Raw genomic sequence first — 25882 nt, forward strand, 5'->3', positions numbered from 1 at the left:
GGTATTAAAAAGAAAGAAATATCTTAGACATGCTTTCCACTTGCCATTGAAAGTTATACGACGTCGTATAGGTCATATCTTGTTACCAAAAAATCGACGTTGTCAAAACATCTACCCTTATCTTCAATAGACCAAGAAGAAAGCACACAGCTCTTGCCAATGGCGTCAATGGCGCTTTCAATTGCTTCTCTTCCAATTGCTTCTTCTTCTTCTCTCTCTTTCTCTCGTTCATGTTCCCCAACTGACATTCCCCTCTCTTTACCCTCTTCCTCCATCTCTCTCACCTCCTCAATTCAACCACTGAGTACGTGAACTCTAATTTCCTTTCTTGTTTTAACTTGTGCAATTTTAAGCTTGACTGAGTTTCGTTTCAGTTTATTGCGGAAGAGGAGACAAGAACACTGCTAAAAGAAAGCGATTCAATCACTCATTTGGTAATGTGAGTTTTCCTGTTTTTCTCAATTTTAGGGTTTCTCAATTTTAGCAGAACGTTCGACATTTTCCGATATGCAGCAATCCATAGTAGTAAAATCATGCTCAAATTATCACATGAAAATTAAGAATTTATACGATTCAACAGGCGAGACCACAGAACAACACCAAGGGCAGAGGACCACCGATGGTGCCGGTGCCACCAGCTCCACCACGGAAAGACCGCTTCGACGACGGTGAGGTTGTTAAGATAGAGATCGATGAGTCTATCTTCTCTAACTAATCCAATCCAAACATTTGTTTAATTTTCTTGTTGCATGATAAATAATCAATTATGGTATTTCCATTTCAATTCAGGTATCAGATAATCCAAACGATTCTATCTCCAAATCTAAAGAAAATTCATCTCATTTCAAGGAACTAAGGAATATCGCTTGTGGCGTTCTTGCTGTCTTGGCTCTCACTACCACCTCTCCTGTAATCGCTGCTAATCAGGTTCGACTAATTTCTACCTTCCTCCTACATAAACATTATACTAAATACAAATAGTATCAGATTTTGATTTCGGTTTGGATTTTTGATTTTCAGAGATTACCTCCATTGTCGACAGATCCTGAAAGATGTGAGCGAGCATTTGTTGGAAACACAATAGGTCAAGCAAATGGTGTATACGACAAGGCGATTGATCTTCGGTTTTGTGACTACACAAATGATAAAACAAATCTAAAAGGAAAATCTCTTGCAGCTGCACTTATGTCTGATGCTAAATTTGATGGAGCAGATATGACTGAAGTTATCATGTCTAAAGCTTATGCTGTTGGTGCTAGCTTTAAAGGTAACACCTTTTGTTTGATTCGGTTGATTTATTTTCTTGATTTCTTGATAATGGATTAATTTTTTTTTTTGTAAAAATGTAGGTACAGATTTTACAAATGCAGTTCTTGATAGGGTTAATTTTGGGAAGGCTAATCTTCAAGGGGCTTCGTTTAAGAACACTGTGTTATCTGGTTCGACATTTGAAGGTGCTCAATTGCAAGATGTTGTGTTTGAAGACACGATTATTGGGTATATTGATCTTCAAAAGCTGTGTGTAAATAAAACTATTAATGAGGATTCAAGACTTGAATTGGGATGTAGGAATTAGAAGAGTGATGATGTCTCTTTGTGTTCTGGAATCTTCTTGTATTTTGTGTAAACAGTTTTGTTGCATGGGATTACATTTCCTTAATTTGCACCAGTTGTAAATCACTAAATTATAATGTTTTGCTTGCTTTGTATGTATGCACATAATATAAAAACACATTCTTGGGTATAAAGCTCTTTGATTTTATGAGTTGACAAGTGCATTGTTTGTTGTTTGACTTGCTTATGGTAACTTTTATAATCCAATTTTCTTTTGTTTTCCTTATTATTTGTTAGTATTTATGTGTCTATAGTAATTAGTAAAGTTTCCATTTGGCTTTCACTCGACTTTACTTTCTTTGCTATTGATTGTGCTAACTTTGTTGTGTGTTGTTATTCTTTATGCATATCACGGAAGAAATGAAGGTGTTTTCCAGTTGAAATGTCATAGATGGTGACATTTTTAAGGTAACCAGTTGAGAGGATTTGATCATTTGTTGCATTGACATGAACGGAAGTCAAATGATGAAAGTCAAGAAAAGGGATTCAATGACAGGTGTTGGTTAATTCTGAAAGGGTGTTGTATAATCTCAAGGATCTGTCATCGTAACCAACAAAAACATGTTTCTCATAGTAGACAACACTTGGTATGATTATAGCATTCTAATTTCAAATAGGTGGAATTGGATTGTACTTTAGAATTACATGATGAAAATATAATGGGTTGAATGTAAGAAATAATTGTATTTTTTTCTTTTTCCTATTATGGTATTGTGCTTTTAGATTTTATTATTACAACATTGTACTTTCAAATTATTTCTTAACAATGGTGTAATGAAAATAAATGAATGTACAATGCTATTATAAGAATATTTTAGAAAGTATATTGCCATTTCTTGCATTAGAGGTCACCGGTTTCATAAGATAAGTTTAGAAAGTATATTGCTATTACAATATTGTATTTTTTTTTCCTTTTCTTATTAGTGTATTATAATTTCGTGTTATTTCTTATTAGAGCATTGTACTATGAAAAATTGATGATTGTAGCAATAGGACAAAAACTTGGGAAAGAGGTTTGATCTCAAAATTTTGGTTGGTGTTAGGGGTGAGCATTCGGAACTGGGTATCCACATTTGGAACCGAAACCGCCTTCGAACCGCCGATTCTGAAACCGGAACCGCCTTGAGCGGTTCCGATTCCGGTTCTCATTTTTTTGGAACCGCTACCCGCTGGGTATCCGTCGGAACCGGTATATATATATATATATATATATATATATATATATATATATATATATATATATATATGTGTGTGTGTGTGTGTGGGGGGGGGGGGGGGGGGGGGTAATACAGTACCTATTAAAGTGAAGACTTAGTTTTTCAATTTATCATTTAATTGAAAAAAATCAATAAAGAACTGGGTATAAAGTTCATCAACTTTGTGAGCTTTAGAAGGTATAAAGTTCTTACCTTGATGATTCATTTTGATAGTTTGAGTTAGTTAAGGTGCAGTGGCAGCACTGTAAGGGTTCAGAGTGGACATGAGAACCCGAGGAGGAGATGAGGGAGCACTATCCGGAGTTGTTTACGGAAGTAGCAGACTTCGAGGACGAAGTCTAAGACAAGTGGGGGAGAATTGTAACGCCCCTGTAACGACCCGTCCCCGGTATGATGATTCCATAGTATTTAATTAGAAGTTTGTAAGAGGGACTCGGCGAGTTCATAGCCTGACTCGCCGAGTAGGGACGGGATTTCGAGCACGTGTTAGTCGGCGACTCGGCGAGTCTGCCTGCCTGGGAGAAAGCCTAAATCCCCGGGTTGCTCACTATTTAATCCACCTTATAGCCCCCAATCTCGCCTCCTTCACCCTCAGAAAGCTGTGAGAAAACCCTAATCCATCCTTGAGTGATCTAAGTGTTCTTGTGTTAAATTTTGAAGGCTTGAAGAAGGAGAAGAAGAAAGGAGCAAGGAGAAGAGGTGTAGAGCAAAGATCCAAGGGAAAATCAGAGTTCTTTGAGGTATTCTTCGGATTCCCTCCTGTTTTATGCTTTTAACCTCCATTAGAACTCTTCTAGATCTAGTTTGATGCTTCTCTCAAGCCTTATGATTGTATGGATGCCCTATTATGTCGAGATATCCTTAGATCTGTTCATTTAGGAGTTGTAGAGCCCAGATCTATTGCCTTTTTGAAGTTATCTTGCATGAAAACCCTAGATCTAGCCTTTATTATGCTTTTTGAGCCATTTTAGCTTCATGGATGCATATGGGCACGTAAAGATAGAATCTTTACGTGCTAATCGAGTTAAGGGAGTCCAGATCTATTAGTTTTATACACTGGATTCAAGCATAATCGAGTTTTGAGTTGCTGCATGCAAGCGACTCGGCGAGTCGGAAGAACGACTCGGCGAGTCGAGTCGCGAGTCCCCGTTTTTCCCCTTTTGAGTGATGACGAGTGGAAGCCTGTGATAGTAGAGTGGACTCAGTGAGTCGGAGAGTAGACTCAGTAATGGAGGGACTCGGCGAGTTGTTCATACAATTCGGCGAGTCCAAGGCAATCTTCTTAAGCTCAAGAACAACTCGTCGAGTTGTTCATATGACTCGGCGAGTCGGATGAAGATTGTCTGAGTTATGGGATAGAGAGAGTACTCGTCGAGTCGATGCCATACTCGACAAGTAGCCACGAGTGGGGTTGTGAAATGAGATTAGAGACTCGGCGAGTTGGTAGCCCAACTCGGCGAGTCAGGTCAACTGTGGGTTGACTTTGACCGGGAGGGTTGACTTTGACCAAGGGTAAAAGAGTCATTTTACCCCAGTGCAGTGTTTAGTATTTGATTGAGTGTGTTTATGGCCTTGTAGCCGAGGAGATACCGGAGCAGCAGCAGTTAGCTTCCAGAGCCATTCACACAGCAGCCAGTTCACGAGGTGAGTTTCCTTCCAGTAGTAACGGGTCTAAGGCCACAATGCCGGCCCGTTTAACTAGCAGTCAGCTTCGGACCTCGATCCGATGTAGTAGTTAGTATGTTTGATGCCTTCGTGGTTCAGACAGGATATGTGTTTATGCCAGTTGATATGTTTATGCTATGCTCAGTCAGCTTCGGACTTTGGTCCGATGTAGGGGACAGAGGTCCAGTCAGCTTCGGACTCCGGTCCGATGTAGGGGACGTAGGTCCCAGTCAGCTTCGGACTTCGGTCCGATGTCTCAGTCAGCTTCGGACTTCGGTCCGATGTCCTAGTCAGCTTCGGACTCGGTTCGATGTAGGGGACGAAGATCCCAGTCAGCTTCGGACTTCGGTCCGATGTTCCAGTCAGCTTCGGACTCCGGTCCGATGTAGGGGGCAAGGCCTCGGTTAGTCGGACTTCGGTCCGATGCAGTGGGCAAGGCCCAGTATGTGCTTTATATGTTTGTGTGGTATGTGGTAGTTTGGGGGAGCTCACTAAGCTTCGTGCTTACAGTTTCAGTTTTGGTTTCAGGTACTTCCGCAAGCAGAGGGAAGGGCTCGGGATGATGGCATCGCACACACCACAACCACAGTTTTTATCCTGGGAGTTGATCAGTTATCTTATATATGTTTTGATACAGTCATGACACCGTTTTCTCATTTGTATTTTAGTATGGTTTTGAGATTTGCAACGCATGGTTTTATTATGATATACTCCGTTTTATGATTATGGTTATATTAAAAATGAAATTTTCGGGCCGTATTTTTGGGTCGTTTCAGCCCCGTTCCCGGTACGTATTTAATTATTAAAGTATTCATTTTGTAAGAGTTACTCGACGAGGTGGTAGCCCTAACTCGTCGAGTAGATGCCAGCTTGGCCGCGGGATTTAAATGGTCTACTCGACGAGTCAGAACCTGGACTTCGCGAGTATATCCATCAGGGGGAAACCCTAATCTTCAGGGTTTGCACCCTATTTAAGCATCATATCTGGCCTCCACCCTAGCCTCCATCATCTCCAAACCCCATTATCGAAACCCTAATCCACCTTGAGTGATTTGGAGCTTGTTCTTGCCATTTTTGAGTGTTGTTGTGTTTTTTAAAGCTTGTGGAAGGAGAAGAAGATAGAAGTTTCAAAGGGGGAAGAAGTAGATCCAGGAGCTACACTTCATTCACTGCATTTTTTTGGTAATAAAGCCTCAAACTTGATCATTCACTTCTTAGATCTATTTATGACCTTTTTTGAGGGTTTTTGGTCCAAGATTTGCTAACTTGTGGGTAAGGATTTACCCATGAGTTTTCCTTCCAGATCTAGTGTCTTGAGAGGCTATGAGGACATAAATATGCAAACCTTATGCCTTTAGAGTTCTCATGCAAGTGCTAAAGAAGTATTTATGGCCTTTTGGAGCCCAAAAGGGCCATGCATGGAAGCAAGCTTGAGACTTTCAGTGATCATCTGATGGCTAGACCTTAGATCTAGGTTTGCATGAGTGGATTTGAGATTCTAAGGATTTTTGGACAAGATTCAAGTCCTAAAGGAATTAGGGTTTTGTCTAAACCCTTTAAGAAGAGTTATGAATAGGTAAAGTTGGAAAGTTTACCCTTAGAATGGCCTTTCCAGTGAGAAAACGAACTAAGGAACATAGATTTGAATGGTAGGAGCTTAATCCATTGAGATGGCTCAATCAGACAGGGGAACTCGCCGAGTCCAGAGAAGGACTCGACGAGTCGAAGCGGGTTGTCTTGATTGTTAGGACGGCAAGAACTCAACGAGTCTGTTAAGGGACTCGACGAGTTGACTCAGTTGACCACGAGTTTAAGCGTTCAGGAATTGGCCGAGTTAGGAGATAACTCGACGAGTTTGGTTGATTGGGAGTTGACATTGACTTTGACTTTGACTTTGACCAGGGGTAAAATGGTCATTTTACCATAAGAGAGGATTAGCAGATTCTGATTAAGTGTTATTATGGAATTAATAGCCGGAGAGTCGCCGGAGCAGCAGGCAGGGATTCCTCGCTCAAGTTTTCAGCAGTCAGTCTTGCGAGGTGAGTCTTCTCCTATAGGAACGGGTCTAAGGCACCAAGGCTGGCCTGTTTATGTGTGATTATATGTACCAAAGTTGGCCCGGTGTAGATCTTGTGTTCCAGACTCCGGTCTGATACCGGGCAAGGCCCGATGCAGTAAGAATGCTTGATGTCTTTGTGATTCTTGCATGTGTCTGATTATGTATTCCGGATTTAGTTCTGATGTCGGGGCAAGCCCGAGGAATGTTAGCTTTCATGTTATGTTTATGTTATGCTTGTTGATATGATATGTATACCGGACTTCGGTTCGATGCCGGGCGGGGCCCAAGTTATGCCGGACCTCGGTCCAATGTCGGGCGGGGCCCGATGCCGGATTCGTCCGATGTTGGGCGGTGCCCGATGCAGTGGGCTAGGCCCAGTATGTGATTATGTGTATGATATGTGGTAGATTGGGGGAACTCACTAAGCTTCGTGCTTACAGTTTTCAGTTTCGGTTTCAGGTACTTCAGCTAGCAAAGAGAAGGGCTCGGGATGATTGCATGGCACACGCCACAGTTTTTCTAGCCTACGAGATTTACTCTGATATTTGTTATGAGTTTATGATATGTTGACAGGTACTACAATATTTTGAGATACTTGGTTTATGATTTTACATGATGACGATGATATTTATGGTTTAATAATGTTTTTAAAAGGAATTTTTTGGTCGGTAAAGGAATTTTTTGGTCGGTATTTTTGGGATGTTACAATACTTACATGAGTGGTAATACTGAGTGACCGGAAGGTCTTATTTGAGTTATTGACCGGAGGGTCTTATGTACTTATACTGAGTTATGTGATATCATGCATTTTGTCTTTGTGATTTATGTAATTATGTTGTATATTATTCTGTGCCTTATTGAGTTAGGACCGGAGGGTCCAAACCGAGTTGTGAAACCGGAGGGTCCTCACTGAGATACCGGACTAGAGGGTCCAACCCAAGTTGTGAAACCGGAGGGTCTTCACTAAGAAACATGACTGGAGGGTCCTTATCGAGATATAGCCATGAGAGGCTAATTATTAGTGTGTGGTATTTTGGAAAACTCACTAAACTTCGTGCTTATAGTGTTATGTGAAATGTGTTTCAGGTACCTCTCAGGATCGCGGGAAGGCGCCGACATGATTGTACACACAAGCTAGAGATTTTGTTTTGAGGATTCTGGGATATTGTCAAACATTTTATTATCTTGTGTTTTGAACAACTTATAAACTTGGGTTTGAGAAATGTGAAATTGTGTTTTGTGTGGTTTTAAAAATGAACATTTTATTTAAAAGTTTTAGAGTGTTACAGTATGAAAGACTAGGATCTGGCCCTTGGCATCTGTATCGAAGATCGGGATTTGGCCCTCGGAAGAAATTACTTATAAGACTATTATTTGACCCATAACACTAACTTATTTATGTATGGTATGTGCCTATGTGGTACTTTGGGGAAACTCACTAAGTTTTTATCCCATAGATACTCTTAACAAGTTCATAGGGAAGCATTAGAAGAACCCGAATAACCACTAGACCTCAAACGATCAAGTTTCAAAGTTTATATTGACTAGAGTCTTTACCTATCATGTAGTAAAGTTTCCCATGCAACTTACAATCTTACATGACAATGTAAATGCATATGTCTTTACAAAATGACCAAAACCTACATTCAAGTGCCATCTCTCTCACTCTATTCCACATAAACTTCACATATGGTAACTCTAATATATTAAGACGATATAACATATTCAAAACAATGTTCAAACTAATAGATCGATCATAATTAACATATGTTTTTGAATTATTATAATTTGTTCTTAAAATCCGAATAAGCTTCAACTTTTTAATATTGTTACTTTGATAATTTATTACTATGTGATGTACATTACAATGACATATTAGCGCTTAAAGGGATAAAATCCTAAAAGTGAAGTCTCTTGTATTTTACACCTTTGGGTGCCTATGGAACAAGACTGAAAGTTATACGACGTCGTAGTAGGTCATATCTTGTTACCAAAAATCATTGTTGTCAAAAGAGCTACACTTATCCTGATAGAGCAAGAAAACACACAGCTCTTGCCAATGGCGTCAATGGCACTTTCAATCGCTGCTCTTCCAATTGCTTCTTCTTCTCTCTCTTTCTCTCGTTCATGTTCCCCAACTGCCATTCCCCTCGCTTCACCCACTTCCTCCATCTCTCTCACCTCCTCAATTCAACCACTGAGTACGTAAACTCTAATTTCCTTTCTTGTTTTAACTTATGCAATTTTAAGCTTGACTGAGTTTCGTTTCAGTTTATTGCGGAAGAGGAGACAAGAAGACTGCTAAAGGAAAGCGATTCAATCACTCGTTTGGGAATGTGAGTTTTCCTCTTTTTCTCAAATTTTAGGGTTTCTAATTTCAGTCTATTACTTGCGTAATTACCAGAACATTCGACATTTTCCGATTTGCAGCAATCCATAGTAGTAAAATCATCTCAAATTATCACATGAATTTTAAGAATTTATACGATTAAACAGGCAAGACCACGGAACAAGACGAAGGGCAGAGGACCGCCGAGGGTACCGGTGCCACCAGCTCCACCACGGAAAGACCGCTTCGACGACGGCGAGGTTGTTAAGATAGAGATCGATGAGTCTATCTTCTCTAACTAATCTAACCCAAACATTTGTTTAAGTTTCTTGTTTCATGATTTTGGGATCAAACTCTTTCAATTAAATCCATGCTTTCAATTCCAAATCCATTATCTGAACATTATTTAAATCATACTATCTTCCATAATTTTTTTTGTAATCGTTCCCACATCGGCTTCTGTATAATATGAACTTCTGTTGATAAACCCGGTGGGGCCCGAATAGCTTCAAATTGGGGTGCGTGGGTGCTTTGAGTCCGCATACGCAATACTTAACCCTAAACCACTCTGTTTCGCAGCAGAGGCGTTTTACTGTGTTTTGATGGGTCTGCTTTACCCGGGTTTTCATTGACCCGGAAAAAAGGAAAACCCGAAGTCTTGTCGTGTGCCTCATTGCGCGTTGCATAGCCCAGAGTAACAAGGCGGGGACGGCTGACGTCAGCCATCTGGTGGGATGTCTTACGGGGGTAGCATTTTCCCCGCTCACTCAGCGCACCCATTTTGTCTAAAAAAGAGCATATTTTTTATACAATTTCTTTTATGAAGTTACATATAACCAGATAAATATTAGAAGATACATAAATTCATAATTACTATGATGCTATTATTTGCTTATAGATGATATAAGATTTTAGGGTAAATTACACGGATGGTCCCTATGGTTTAGGGTAATCTGCATGTTTGGTCCCTAACAATTTTTTTTTAACTCGGAACATCTTTATTTTATATTTTTATTGCACGTCTGGTTCCTATAAGATGTAAAAAGACTACTTTGCCCTCATCTATTTTTTAAATTAATTTGTTATTTATTTAAACAGTAAAATATAATAAAATGAAAACTCATTCCCCCCACCCCAACCCCACCCCTCCTTATGTCCAGCCATCTGAAAACAACCTCCGGACACCACTGCCACTATCCTCCGGTCACCTCCATCGGCCACAATAAGAACAAAACCAAAGTTCCAAAAGAAATATGTAACATCGGAGCCCAGGTAAGCAAAAGTGATGTAAAAATTTGCACAAAAAATCCAGAAACTGGAAATAGAACTCTTCATCCCCTTCGATTAAATCTCATCTTCATCATCATCGTCTCCGATAACAATCATGACCATGACTGTCTCCTGTAGCCACCATCATCTCCGACATCTTCCAACAATGGTGCTTGTTTCTACAATTTTCAGGGGATGAAGCTAATGAATATCAAACCAAATCAAAACCCAAACCAAAATTAAATTGTTACCTTGTAATCAAAATTGAACAAAATCAAAATCAAAATGCTGAAAACCAAAACCTGATGAAAATTCTGAATGCAAAAAACAAGCGAGGGTTCCAGATTCATCATCATCCTCGCTTGAACCACCATCTGAAATCATCGATGAAATCCACCATGATTAAACCTAGAACCTTCATCTATACTCTGCTACCCCTTTTGAGCCTGCCTAGTTCGACCATCTTCTTCGACCACCCTAATCTGAGTCATGTTTTCATAACTACTATAACTCAGAAATTAAAAAGCGCCAGCACCCTTTCAGAGAAATCAAATTTCTCTTTTGTGGTTCCTATGAAAAATTAAGTTTCTGAAAATTTCTACTCAAATATGCAGTAAATCGAAACAAAATGAAGCAATCCCATGATTCTGGTTCGACGTTTTTTCGATGAATTCTTGCCTCGTGTTTTTCTGGTGAGTAAAGGATTGAGAGCTCTAATCGGAGAGGGGAAGAGGCAAAGATGATGAAGCTTCGTGGGTCAAGTTTTTCTGGTGAGAAAAGGAAGAAGACAGAGAGGTGCACTGAAGATGGAGTTTCATTGTCTCTAGCAGTAGCCCTACGGATTCGCCGACGAGATTGGAGGAAGGGATGGGGACTAAGGAAGGAATAAGGGGAAAACAACTTTTCTTTTTTAGGGTGTACGATTAGATAAGAGGTTAATGATTTTTTAATTTTAATTTTATATTTATTTTATATATAACTAAACCAGACAAATAAAAGAAAATAAAAAAAAATAAGGGTAGTATAGTCATTTTAGGTTTATCAGGGACCCAACGCGCAACAAAAATATATCTTAGGGACCCTTCGAGTTAAAAAAAAAATTTAGGGACCAAACGCGCAGATTACCCCAAACCACAGGGACTATTCGTATGATTTACCCAAGATTTTAAATTAGATTTGAAAATGGTTGTTCAAGATGAATCAAGTAATTATTAGGAAGCCATGTCATGTTACAATTATGATATATAGTTTGTTTCGATGGAACTCGATATCAAATCTAAAACACCCGTCATAAGGAATATTTGAAATATGATTTAAACAACTCATTACAACCTTTTAAAAATAGTTCATCAAATCGGAAGTCCAAAATATAATTATTTTTTCAAATTCAATTGTTTCCAATTTGGATACACATATTATCCCAATTCGCAAAAGAGTCTAAGTACAAGTATTCGTGGTCTAAACATTTCAAACAAGCATCTTCCAACTAATATAAACTAATTCTCACATCCAAACACTTCTATTATCATTACTACTAACTTGAGAACATGTAAAAATAATTTTAATACATTAAATTTATGAAAGGCCTTGTAAGTTACATAAAGTTGACATTACATGGTAAAAGTTTACAAATTTATGTATATAAAGTAAACAAAACCACCAAAATGTACAATGTATGAATAGCTTAAGTTATCTATTCTCATAACTCATATCTATAATGATGTATATTTCCCATCTTTTAAGAAAGTTTTTGATTGATCTCTCAACGGAAGATTAAAGTGTTCCCCTGATCTCTCTAAAGGTGAACTCACAAAATGGATATCAAGCAATCGTTGAAACACGATAACTCATAATAACTTTCACCTCTAAAACTCTTTGAAAAAAAAAATACTTCTATATTAAATATAATTAAATTGAACATATATAAACTCAAATACATCAAAAATATCATCATTAAAAAACACAAATAAGTTGAAAGTACACGCTAAAATAGAATATGTGCTTAAATGGCTATGTACTCACCTCAAAACATGTAAGTAATCTCCCAAAAGCTTCTACAGGTGTAATATTAAAATAAAACACATAAATGAATAATCAAACCAAATTAAAATTACCGACTAACCTCAATATTTCTAATTAATATTCCTTAATCTCAGTTAACCTTTTTATCCCATAGATAGTTTTAACATGTTTATAAGGAAGCAATAGAAGAACCCAAATAACCACTAGACCTCAATTGACTTGATCTTCTAATTGCTTCAAACCAAAGATTTCCCTTCCAAATAACTCAAACTCACTCTTCTTCTATACTAAATTTGTTTCCCTAAAATAAAAGAGCTTGAAGCCCTAGAAGCTTAAAATCACACCACTTTCCAAACTTGTCACATTTGGTTCCCCAATCTTAGTAATGTCTTAAAAGTACCAATATTAGACCTAACATCAAGTTTCAGTCCATACTCTTACATTTGTAGTCATTACTGAATGTTAAGTATAACAAAGATGTCACATACCTTTTTCCCACTTGGAACATAACCATCGACTTGGTTTTCAAACATCACCTCCAAAATATATCCCAAAATTAAATTTTAATTATTTTTAGTTAGCAAAACATTTAACCCATTTTATAAAATCCATGCACAACAACCAAGTACTTGACTTAGCTTGATGCCCGATAATATCGAGACTATTGGATGGAAATGAGTCTTCAAAAGAAATAACAAAGAAAATCTGGACACCCATATTATCATTATTACTAGAAGCATTAGATGTTTTGAATTAGCTTGACATTTTTCAAATCTGAATCAATAATTGCTTAAGACAAGTAAAATTAAGTTTTTATAATTTGATAGACAAATTTTTATTAAAGAAAAAAAAAAGGTTTTAGTATAGTTTTACTACCCAATATTATTGTCATATGGACAAAAATCCGCCAATTACATCGTGTTAGACTCTGCGTAGCAGCAGATCATTTCCTCCCACAGCATCTCTCAAATAACAACAAACGAACTGCTACATGCTATAATGCGCAGCAGGTGCTTTTCCCATACCCCTCCTTCTTCCTCCAACACTCCCTAAACCCACTCAACCCCATTAATCTAAAACCTCTAACTATGTCCCACTCCCTCTCTCTCCTCCTCCTCATCTCCGTCGTCTCCACCGCCTCCGCCACTACAATTGGCGTAACCTACGTACCAGCTCCATCTCAACCACCACCGGAAGAAGTCGCCAGTACACTCAGATCTCTAAAAATCACCGCCGTCCGCCTCCCTGTCGCTGAACCTTCTGTAATCCGAGCCTTCTTCTACACTAACATATCCCTCTTCCTTTCCATTCCAAACTCTCTCATCCATTCCATATCAACCAATCGCTCCACCGCCTCCCTCTGGCTCTACAACCACGTCGTCCCTTTCTATCCACGCGCTCTCATTACTGCCATCTCCGTCGGGACTAACGTCCTAGCTGACGGAAACGCTTCCTCCGCAGATGTTCTCCTCCGCGCCGTACGTAACGTCCATCAATCACTTGTGGATCTCGGGATACGGAAAATCACTGTCTCAACGACTTTCTCGTTTGTTAACATCATGATGACGTCGTTTCCTCCTTCCTCAGCTGAATTTGAAGAACCGACTAACAATGTCATCCTTAAACCCTTGCTCCAGTTTCTAAGTGAAACGAATTCGTCATTCTTCGTGAATTTATACCCTTACTTCGTATACAAATTGCGACCTGAGATCCCAATCGGTTTTGCTCTGTTTCAAGAAGAGACTTATAACTTCAGAGACGATGCCATCACCGGCGTTAGGTACCGGAATTTGTTTGATCTTATGGTGGATGCTGTTATCGCTGCATTAACCATCTCTGGACACGAGAATATTCCGGTGGTAGTGACGGAGACAGGGTGGCCGAGCTGTGATTCAGCAAATGACGTAGAAGCACGTCCAATATACGCTGAAATGTACCTACGTGGTTTGGTTTATCATCTCCAATCTGGTAGAGGTACACCATTGAGGAAAGAAGGAGTAGCTGAAGCTTACATTTATGAGGTATTCGATACAAACACTACATTCTCAAACCTTCCAGCTATGAGAGTTGGGACAGGACAGAATTGGGGTTTTTTGCATCCCAACATGTCAATGAAATTTGAAATTGATTTCTCTGGATGTTTCTCCACCACTATTGGAGCACTAACAGAGATCACTGTTCTTGGATTCCTATTACTGGTAAGTGCTTTATTGCAGTTCTAGTGGTTTGTTGATATGCTTTATTATTTTAATGACACGATTAGATTACTGTAGACATGGTTGATTAGGGGTACACCATTCATAATCTCTGTTGTTGACCGAGGTGATTAGTGGATTACTGATTTGATTAGGTAAATATATTTGGGAGGGAAGATTGATGGTGTCTTATGATCGTTATGTTAGTATCAATGAAAGGCATGAGTATTACTATTTTATTGTTCTTGTAAATGATGGTAGCCATAGTAGTTTAACTTTTCTTCCCAGATTAAATAGCAACTTGTTTAATAAAGCAGATACAGCAGATGCTAAAAATGGATTTAGTAGATATTCTTCTTGATATAAGTCCAATAATAAGCTTGTTGTATCTAAAACATAATTAAGATGGGATAATGTGATTTCACCACAAAAAAACAATTATAAAAAATTGGTCACTAGTTAATGCATTGTCCAACACAAATTCACAACAAAAAACAATTATAAATATTTGTTACTGGTTAATGCATTTCCCTTTTTAATGTGTCAACACTGACAATATTTTAACACAACTAAAATTAGTCAGTCATCTACTCATCTACATTCTTCAGCTGTCATCAAGTTAAGTTGAAATTGGGTGTGATACAACAGTTTCAGGATTTAATGATGTGCAAAGTTTTGACAAATTTGGATCCTCTTTGTACTTTACCCATGCTGCTTCAAATTGCTCCCCTTTGCATCTGAAAAAAAATAATAATAATACAAATTAATACCATTTTTTGTCCCATTTACTCATATCATGTGTAGCAATCGATAAGTAAGCTTAGAATTTTACTTTTGTAGTAGGGTGAGTATCTGAACAATACGAGCACGTATTTCTTCTTTTTCAACTTTGAGCGATGCATCTTTGTATAAAATCACCAATTCATCTATCAATCTGGGGTCAAAGAAAAAAAATATCAAATCAATTCAAGAAAAAAAAACCTTTTTAACTCCAAATCACTTAAGGACTATACCTGTCATAAAATGGTGAATACCTTATCCACGTGAACTTTATAACTGTTTTAATACTGTCAAGAACCTGTAAGTTTCAAGAAATAATAAAAGGTCTTTCGGTTTCCTCTATGAAGAAATGAGTATACTCTATACTCTATAGTGTATTATATAATGTTACCAGTAAAACACTTTGATCATCATCAGCATGCATCCACTTGAAGAAAAGAGGGAACATGCGTCTGAAATGACCCAACAATACAAGTCCCATGCCAATAAAAAGTGGCTCAATGTGTTTAAGAAATGCAATACGCCTCTCCTTTGATCTTGGTTGTCTCCATAAATGGCTTAACATCTCATTCAACACCTTCTCAAACCTACAAAAACTCTCATATATATATATGCTTTTTGATGAACAATGAGTAGTTAAAATCAGCTAAAAAGGGTAGAAGAGATAAAAAGATAAATACCATGAGCTACGAGGATTGTTTTGTTGGGTACAAGTCACAAGGAGCACAGACATCTCAACTACATGTTCCCAGATTTCATCACTTGAAGCAATGTTTTGACAACAAGCATCCAGAATCACATCTTCATACACACTAAACACAGAAGAATTCACATGTTTTGCTAGATGTATGAACGTCATCATTCCTTGACCCTGAAAGAAATTCAATCCAGAATTGGAGCAATAAGAAGTAGAAATGAGAGCCTATGAGATTGAAGAACAAGTTTTGATACCTACTTTCACTTCTGGAGACCAATGATCAAGAGCTGTAAGTGCACACGGGATAATCAACGAACACAGTTTTCCTAATTGCGATGAATCAACCTGCCATAAGTCATAACGATGACAATTCATGATCGTTTTACATAAAACCCTAACCCTAGCTTTATTTGCGTTTTTTAACGAAGAGAACGATACGAAACCTGTGTGACAAGCCATTTAAATTGATGAGCAGCGACAATGGCGTAAGCAACCGGAACCCTAGCAGAGGCGGCGGAGACCTCGTCACCATCGGCATCCTCCTTATCGATTGAACTCTCCTTGATACTCGTTTTAAGCAAAGGCAATACTCTAGGCATCAATTCGATCGTTATATCCTTCCCCTGATCATCGGAAAAAGCTTTATGTAATTCTCGGAAAGCGGAATCCGCGGAATTTGAGAGAGAAAGTGGAATCCATGAGAGCTGATCATACGTCGAGGATTGAGAAGAAGCCAAAGCGGCACATAGTAAGGTGAAGCTCGTCAATTGGGATTGAAGATCGGATTCTTCGTTGATGTTAATCGGAAAGGGAGGTAGAAGGGATTGAAGGAGAGATTTGATTGAAATGTCTGAGTCTGGTTGTTTGTAGGAAGTTTTCGATAGTGATTCTCGGATTGGTTGGGACAATCTGCGTGAAGAGGGAAATTTCAGAGTGTAAAAGACAAGACGATGACACAGATAACAGATGGTTTATGGCGGGAGTATCTTACTTACCGAGTGAGGAGGTCACGAAGATTGGAGAAGGAAGTCGCCATTTTTGCTGGTCTGAGAGTCTTGAGTTCTTCCACTACAGTTTCTTCACAAGCGGGATAGAACTATAGAAAGCATAAATTTTGGTTCCTCGAAAAGAAAAATAATTAATTAATTAATTGTTACAATTGTTTTCCAAATTACATATTTGGTCCCTATAGTATTGATTTGCCAAGAGTTATATATTGTCTTCGGAACTATGAGTCCATTCGGTACGGAACTTTTAAGAAAAAATTTTGAAAAAAAAAAGTTCGGTTAAGAGCTTTTTCATTTTTATTTTAAACAAAAAAATTTTAATCCAAAAAACTATTTCAAAAAATTTTTAGTTTTGAGTTTTTTCTAATTTTATATATTTTTTATCAAACAAAGCTATAATTTCTAGCAAACATCTTAGTTTCTAATTTAGTTTCCAATTTTGTCACCTGTGATCAGGTTGGATGTTGTTTGTTTTTTGCCCACTAAGTGCCCTCATGTATGTTGCTCATGAGCATATTTTTGTCTTTTTAGTGTACCCTTATTTTAACATAATTCAAGTAAAACTTTTTATTTTTAAAATACCAATTTTGTAACGTTCTGATTTTTTGAATAAAATTTTCATTTTTAAAACATATATAAAATAACACCAAAATCTCATTTGCAAGAAAAAAATCATAGTCATACATTTATTAGACATAAAAGATAGTCTAGCGAAAGTCTAAAAAGGTAAGTATTTCTTCGATACGAATAAAGTCACGTTGGAGATTTTCTGCGATCAGAGGAACAACGTGAAATACATTTATTCAAAAACTGTAAGTAAAAGCTTATTGAGTTCTCAAGATATCATATACATATACATGCATTCAAATAATGGCTCATGACCTTTCGTCGTCCTACCAGTCACATGCATATTTGGACTCACAACCTACCACCGCTTTGTAGTCAACACAAGTTTACAGGCTTACAACCTTTCGTTGTTCTACCGTCAACTCCCCATTCATACACAATGAACATATCATACAAACAAACATTCAATCATACAACGACTATACTAGCCTATGCACACAACTATACTCTACTAGTCTTTATATCCTAACATACAAATGATATATACTATAATACATAATATAGTGAGACAACTTACCTAATCAGTCTCGAAATAGCTAAGTATGTAGTTTTACAGATAGCTCAACCAATACGTAACAACCTACACTATATACTATATTGGTTATAGATTATTCGATCATAACAACTACTATTTTAGATCTTTCACTAATCCAAAAATATACTTTTATTGCTATTAAATAAAGATCAACCAGTCAAGACAGTCAAGTGGCAAAACCATTTCGACGCATAGCTTTTCTAAAATCCAACAACCATGCCAATGTCTATATCCTTAACACTTCTCCCATAAGTAGACTGACAATACATATAACATAAATCTGTAACATCCCAAAAATAAGATAAAAAAAATCATTTTTAAACTAGTAAAACCAATATTCCAGAAACATCATTATAAGATCCAAATAAAACAAACTGAGTCAATCATCACATCATGTCAGAGTAAGTTAGGAAAATGCGGAACGAGGTGGTGTGTGCTCTGCAATCATCCCGAGTGCCTCCTTTTGAAAACAGAAGTACCTAAAACATAAATTGAAAACCGTAAGCACAAAGCTTAGTGAGTTCCTCAAAATACCACACATGACACAACACAATTAAACAACTATAGGTTATCAGCAACCCTGGGAACTACCAGCAGTCCCAATAGGCTAACAGCACGCCCGATGGATTATCAGCAACCCTGGAAACTCTTAGCGGTCTTAGTTACATACAAACATCATAACACAATAATAACAGCTAGACCTAACTGGTCATCACAGATACACCTATTATACCACACAGGCTCATACAACCATGCAAGAGTCATAGAAACAGTTAGTATCCTTCATATATAATTTAGTGAGCGAACATTGGTGCATTCGACTCATGAGCACTGGAAGAAGACTCACCTTGCACTGCCGAATCGCACATATGATCCTTGGTTGCTGGCTGACAGATCCCAGAACTGTCAATACAAAATAATAACCAATTAAAAATTGGGTTCCAATCCCTAACCATAAATCGATACTCGGGGTAAAAAGACCATTTTACCCCTAATCTAGCTTGGTCCAAGACTAACGCCCAAACTCACAATCTGAAAGGTCCAAAAGCGAAATAATCAACCAAGGCCCAAATATGGCCCAATTTTCCAAATTGGGACCAAACCCCTTATATCAGCTTTACCCTAAAGCCCAACCATTCTTCCTAGTCCAAAACACTTGTACTCAAATGGCCCATTAATAACTCAAACACCCAAGCCGTCACACCCCAAAACCATGAATGGCGGAAACATTCTAGGGCGGAGGACGTCATGTATAGTATCACAACAATGAATACAACATCATCCATTGCATTAATAATATAATTTCATACATGTGTGTTCTGTCAAAGTTATAGACACCAAAAATATACATATCAAAATAAAAGATGAGTCTTGAACGAACTCCATCTTCTCAAAAGCCTGGCACCTGTACCTGTCTAGTGGTGACCTGAGAATACAAGTTATTTTGAAAGCGAGTATCAACTTTAAAGTTGGTGAGATCATAAGTATATTAGTGTCTTAGTTTGTATGAAAGCGTTTGTAAGATGTAATGTATAAGTTTTGTAAAGTTTGTGTTTGTTTGAACTATCCTAGAAAACCCTATGTTTCCTACTAAGAGTAGCCTTCTACCAAGGCATCTAGTAACTGTGTGCGTCTCTTGTAAGAGTGTGTATTTTCCCAAATCCGACTATCATTAACCAATATATAGTTTTTACATTACCGTGCATCGTGTGAATGTTCACGAAGTGAATGTAATGGGATAAATATTATAGTGCTGTACTATTGTATTAAGTAACTACTGTTGTACCAACTACCTTAAACCAATTGTTATTTAAAGTATAATGTGATCGGTCTGTACCCTGCTACCGACTCAATAGTAAAATGACGATGTAAGACGCCGTACGAAATGACATTTGGCACCCGTAGACTTGCAAAGCGATCAGCAAGGTGTAGGATAGTCAATCCAGTATAGATCTATACGCAAACACATACGCTCCCCAATTAAGGAGATTCTGGATACAAAAACTGTCATGGCAGGTAGTGCCATGACCCATTTAATGGCTCACATAACTTAATGTAATGTATATGTAATGTATGTGCTAGTTGTATTGTGTGTTCTTCCTCTGTCTAGCATGTATGTTTATTTCTCATCACTATGTATTATGTTTGTTTCTCATCACTATGTATTGTGTTTGTTTCTCATCACTATGTATTATGTTTGTTTCTCATCACTATGTATTACGACTCATGAATGAACTGACTCTTTGTATGATTCATTGTTCTTGTATTAGTATTACTAAAACCCTAAACTACGCCTATTGTAGTTTATTAGTAATATAACTTGTACGTGTGAATATGGAAGTATACCCTTGCTACCCAAGGGTATTGAATTGACTGGAAGGACCTTTTATGACTATATATGTACACATGATATATAACTAATATTTAAACGACCTTCGGACGGACACCCGATATCCCACCAGACCACATCTCAAGCGCGAAAAGGAAATAGGGCGGGGCAGGCTTTCCTAAGCCTTTTAAACATTGCTTATATAACTATACATACACGGACCTGCAATTGATAATAAGTATAACAGAGTTTAAGTAAAAGTATTTGATAAGTAAAAGAGTTTGTAAACAGTTTGAAGCAAAACATTTTGATAAACAGTTTGAACAGTAAGAAAATCATTGGTTTTGTAGTTATTAATCACATGTGATTGAAGTAATAACTATAAGTATTCAACTTGTATTCCCCCCCCCCCCATAAAAGCATTTAAAACATTGAAAAGTATTTCAAAGTTTAGTTAAAGGGGTATAAACTCACTTGCAGTGAGTGGACTGGATTGAAGTGTCGGATACGATGCTAGGTGACAAATGGAGACTTGTACACACGCACGAGCCTAGTTATCATATAATGAACATATATATAACTAATTAGCCAATTTATAACTAATAAATTAATTTAGGACACTCTAGAACATGAAAACATTTTGTTTCAAGTGTTAAAGATCACAAGGGTTGCATCCAAGTGTTTGTAGGGCAAAGCTAGAGTGTTTGGAGTTCAAGGGTAAACTCCTTTGGAGTTTACGGTTTTAATGACCATTACCCAAGCAGTTTACGGAAGTAAACTCAAGGGTTTACGGTCGTAAACTCTACACTTTATGAGCATATGTTGTTTTGAGGTTTTACAAGTCCTTTGAAGCATTTCTACTTGGTGGTTAGGCCTTTGGAAAGATCTAGGGCACCATTTCACTCCTAAATGGAGTTTACGCTCCCTTTACCATTTTCCTTTGAGTTTACTACCTTAAACTCATGATTTACTACCTTAAACCCATTAGTTTATGGTATTTGGGGGTTTTCAAGTCCTTAGCTCAATCATGGCAATAGTCTAGGTTAGATTTAGACACAAGGAATAACCATGGGACTTTTATACACCTTTTGGGGTGTTTATGGTTTTGGGAGATACCCAAACCATAAACACATAAAAATGTAAGGTTTTGGTGATTTTTGTGTGATAAACTCATCAATGATGAATCTAGACAAGTCCCTAAGGCATTGTGAGGCATCTAGGCTAGTGATGCAAATTTGACCCGCGGATTCGGGTACCCGTGGGTACCCGAACCTAACGGGGCGGGTATTACCCGTCTTAACGGGTAACGGGGCGGGGACGGGGCTGAAATTTCATACCCGAAACGGGGGCGGGGCGGGTATGGGTATGATACTATCCGTCCGTTTAATACCCGAATATATATATATATATATATATATATATATATATATATATATATATATATATATATATATATATATATATATATATATATATATATATATATATAGACACACACTCGAAAATATTAAAGCACATTAATTTCTATATGCTTAAACCCGGTCTTTGAAAATTGTGGAAACATTTTTTTACTATTTTCAAAATTCCTTCACCACTTATCGTCTTTTAGACTCTCCGATTATTCTTCGTTCTTCGCAACTCACAGTCACACTCCAAAATGTGTATAATTGTGTATGCATGCATAATTGAAGGGGGAAATGACTTAGGAGGGTAACTACCTCTTATTCGTGTTCACATATTGGCAATTTCTTCTTTTTTGTACATAATAAAACAACTAACTTGTTTTAACTATTCAAATTACACCAATATTACCAGTTAATACCTGTTTTAACCGGTAACTCAAAGGGAAAAGGACTTAGGAGGGTAACTACCTCTTATCCGTGTTCACATATTGACAACTTCTTATTTTTTGTACATAAGAAAGCAACCAACTTGTTTTAACTGTGTAACATCCCAAAAATCATGAACAAAAATTTCGTTTTTAATTTAATACTAAAACCATAATTGTCAAACCATTAATTTAATACTCCGGCATCGGCCCCTCCCGACATCAGGCCCCGCCTGGCATCGAGCCCTGCTCGGTATACAGATATGTCTCTCTTAGGCCCCGCCTGTCTCCGAGCCCCGCCCACTAAACACATACAATCATATAACATGCTAACACATAAAGAAACATACTCTACTGTATCCCCGTCCTAAGAAACATACTCTGCTAATAATGACATACGGAACATCGTCCGTACTAAGCTAGTGATGAGATATGGGACCTTGCCCACACTCACCTCCCTACCAGGCACATACAAGTATCACACAGAAAACAAGTATAATCTAACATGATAACATTCCTCGGGCACCCGCCCGACATCAGAGCTTGGTCTGGAATAACATACTAACATAAAATGCCTAGGGCTAACCCCCGGGTCTTCCTACTCATAGACTACATGGGCTAGCATTATGGCTTTAGACCCATTCACGCAGTGAGGAGACTCACCTTGCACTGCTGAAGCCCTGGCTGGAACTAGCTGAGTACGGGCGAATTTCTGTATCTCGTTATTAGCAGAGTATGTTTCTTAGGATATGGATACAGTAGAGTATGTTTCTTTATGTGTTAGCATGTTATATGATTGTATGTGCTTAGCGGGTGGGGCCCGGAGACAGGCGGGGCCTAAGAGAGACAGATATGTATACTGAGTGGGGCTCGATGCCAGGTAGGGCCCGATGCCGGGCGGGGCCTATTGTCGGAGTATTAAATTAATGGTTTGACAATTATAGTTTTAGTATTAAATTAAAAACGAAATTTTTTGTCATGATTTTTTGGATGTTACACAGTTAAAACAAAATAGTTGTTTTCTTATGTACAAAAAATAAGAAGTTGCCAATATGTGAACACGGATAAAAGGTAGTTACCCTCCTAAGTCATTTTCCCTTTGAGTTACCGGTTAAAACAAGTATTAGCCGGTAATATTGGTGCAATTTAAACAGTTAAAACAAGTTAGTTGCTTTATTATGTACAAAAAAGAAGAAGTTGCCAATATGTGAACACGGATAAGAGATAGTTACCCTCTTAAGTCATTTTCCCTAATTGAAGTATTGAGAAGTAGAACGATGTTTAAAATATTAAAATCATCGCACATTTCCACGCAAGTAATTATTGCCCATTAATTATTTTATATTATAAATTCAAAACAAAATATTAGTTGATAAAATTTTCCAATCTTCTATATCTTATAAAACCTTTATTTGTCGTTAAAAGAATTCTAATAAGAATCTAAAAGGGAAATAAATTCAAAGTGAATTAAGCAATTTCCAATATATATGATTAAAAGTGCAACTAATTTCATAAAATGTATATGAAATTTGCTTTTAAAAAATGGTGATAACTTAACATACCTTTAGAAACATAAATAGTTGTACTTGTAGAAATAAACATAATATATTTCGGGTACCCATCGGGTTCCCCGTACCCGACGGATATTTTTTCAACCGAACCCATCGGGGATTAGGCGGGGCGGAGGCGGGGACGGGTGTGGGGATTGGAGTTCGGGTACGGGGACGGGTATTGCAGTATCCGCTAATATCCGCCCCCGTTTGCATCTCTAATCTAGGCACCCCTAAGGCACCACTTTGCACCATATTTGGTGTTTACGGTTTTGGGAGCCTCCCAAAATCGTGAACACCTTGATCTTGGTGTTCTTGGGACTTTTCTTTGATGCTAACATGTAATACAAGCTTAATAAGACTCAAGGATGGAAGTACTTACTATAAGGAAGCTTGAAATGAGCTAAAAGTCCAAGAACGCTTAGTGTGTGTTCTTGGTGTTTTTGGAAATCTAATCAAAACACAAAAATGGATGGATGAAAAGATGTACAATCACTAGATTAAGTGTTATACCAACTTGAAATGGCTAGAACACTTACAAGTTTGAAGATCTCGAATTAAATCTTGGATGATACTTGAGAGTGTTTTGGGTTTACTCTTTTAGGGTGAAAATGAAATGTGTTGCACTTTGGGGAGTAAACTCATGCTTAAGGCATGAGTTTACGTTTTTGGGGGTATTTTACGGCCCAAACATAAAAGTTTGGCCGTGAACTTCTAAGCTACGTGGTATTCGCGGTTTACAAAATTCGAGACCCGAGACGGCACATCCGTTCACCCGTTCGTTTAAAGATTTATTATTAAAATAATCAAATGAACTTATTTTTCCTAAAAACAAGTAAAAGTGAACTTGACTTATAATATGAAGTGATTGACTTTTAGGGTTTGACTGAATGAAAATTCCGGGTTGTTACATCATCCCCCTGTTAAAGGGAATTTCGTCCCGAAATTAAAGTCTAAACAAATAAAGTAGTTACAAACAACTAAGAAAAAAGATGAGGATATTTCAGTTTCATCTGATCCTCACACTCCCAAGTGAATTCCGGTCCTCGCTTGGCGTTCCAGCGAACCTTCACAATCGGGATACGGCTTTGTTTCATTTGCTTGACCTCTCGGTCCATGATCTCTACTGGTTCCTCCACGAAGTTGAGGCTCTCGTTGATTTCAATCTCGTCGAGTGGAATAACAAGAGTCTTGTCGAACAGACACTTTTTCAAGTTCGATACGTGGAAGGTAGAATGTACGTTACTGAGTTCGCGCGGTAAGTTAAGTTTGTAAGCTACAGGACCGATTCTTGCGAGAATCTCGAAAGGCCCTATGTACCTTGGATTTAGCTTTCCACACTTTCCGAAGCGTATCAAGACCTTCCAGGGTGAGACCTTCAATAGAACACGGTTACCCACCTGGAATTCCAACGGTTTCCTACGTTTATCAGCGTAGCTTTTCTGTCAGTCTCTGGAGGCTTTCAATCATTCATGGATCTGAACGATCTTCTCCGTCATTTCCCCTATGATTTCTGGACATGTGAGAGTGCTTTCAGGGACTCGCCCTTTAGCTAACTGGGTATCACCCACCTCAGCCCAGCACAGAGGGGATCTGCACTTTCGGTCATAGAGGGCCTCGAATGGAGCAACCTTTATGCTCGTGTGATAACTGTTGTTTTAGGAAAATTTGACAAGGGGTAAATGAGTATCCCATGCTTTCCTGAAGTCTATCACACAGGCTCGCAACATATCTTTCAAGGTTTGGATAGTTCTCTCACTTTGCTCGTCGGTCTGCGGATGGTAGGCTGTACTCATGTCCAACCTAGTTCCTAGGGAACTTTGTAATGACTGCCAGAACCTCGAAGTGAATCTACTATCTCTATCCGAGATAATGGATAAGGGAACACCATGCAGTCTTATAATCTCCCTAATGTAAGTTCTTGTAAGTTTCTCCATCTTGTCTGTTTCTTTGATCGCCAGGAAGTGTGCAGACTTGGTCAGTCTATCGACGATGACCCATACGGAATCAAGCCCACCCGTCGTCTTGGGCAACTTGGTTATGAAATCCATAGTTATCCGTTCCCACTTCCATTCTAGTATCTCCGTTTGTTGTTGTAGACTGGAGGGTTTCTGGTATTCGACCTTGACCTTTACGCAAGTAAGGCATTTACTCACGAA

The 25882-nt window shown here is 38.0% G+C and overlaps 4 protein-coding genes across 5 annotated transcripts; 3 read left to right on the forward strand and 1 right to left on the reverse strand.

The window, feature by feature from the left end:
• Positions 1–84: 84 nt before the first annotated feature.
• LOC111882001 (thylakoid lumenal 17.4 kDa protein, chloroplastic) lies at positions 85–1765 on the forward strand. The gene is made up of 6 exons (XM_023878369.3): positions 85–304; positions 375–439; positions 581–673; positions 790–927; positions 1021–1267; positions 1350–1765. The coding sequence occupies exons 1-6, from the start codon at positions 160–162 to the stop codon at positions 1574–1576; spliced, it is 915 nt and encodes a 304-aa protein (XP_023734137.1). The 5' UTR covers positions 85–159; the 3' UTR covers positions 1577–1765.
• A 6749-nt stretch (positions 1766–8514) lies between these two features.
• On the forward strand, positions 8515–9275 carry LOC111882011 (30S ribosomal protein S31, chloroplastic). Its single transcript, XM_023878381.3, has 3 exons — positions 8515–8756; positions 8827–8891; positions 9052–9275. The coding sequence occupies exons 1-3, from the start codon at positions 8615–8617 to the stop codon at positions 9184–9186; spliced, it is 342 nt and encodes a 113-aa protein (XP_023734149.1). The 5' UTR covers positions 8515–8614; the 3' UTR covers positions 9187–9275.
• Positions 9276–13043: 3768 nt separating this feature from the next.
• LOC111882010 (glucan endo-1,3-beta-glucosidase 12) lies at positions 13044–14766 on the forward strand. The gene has a single exon (XM_023878380.3). The coding sequence runs from the start codon at positions 13264–13266 to the stop codon at positions 14395–14397; it is 1134 nt and encodes a 377-aa protein (XP_023734148.1). The 5' UTR covers positions 13044–13263; the 3' UTR covers positions 14398–14766.
• Positions 14767–14851: 85 nt separating this feature from the next.
• LOC111882009 (uncharacterized protein At2g39910) lies at positions 14852–17000 on the reverse strand. 2 transcript variants are annotated; one of them, XM_023878379.2, is made up of 8 exons: positions 16843–17000; positions 16291–16756; positions 16106–16192; positions 15831–16021; positions 15542–15737; positions 15405–15448; positions 15203–15304; positions 14852–15107 (listed from the first exon to the last, which is right to left on the reverse strand). In XM_023878379.2, exons 1-8 carry the CDS (start codon positions 16881–16883, stop codon positions 14990–14992), a joined length of 1245 nt encoding a protein of 414 aa, XP_023734147.1. In that variant the 5' UTR covers positions 16884–17000; the 3' UTR covers positions 14852–14989. The 2 variants fall into 2 exon arrangements, with proteins under 2 accessions (XP_023734147.1, XP_023734146.1); XM_023878378.2 differs by having other exon boundaries at positions 15384–15448.
• Between the last annotated feature and the right edge of the window lie 8882 nt (positions 17001–25882).

This window comes from Lactuca sativa, chromosome 9 (genome assembly GCF_002870075.4).
Source record: "Lactuca sativa cultivar Salinas chromosome 9, Lsat_Salinas_v11, whole genome shotgun sequence".
NCBI classification, from domain to species: Eukaryota; Viridiplantae; Streptophyta; class Magnoliopsida; order Asterales; family Asteraceae; genus Lactuca; species Lactuca sativa.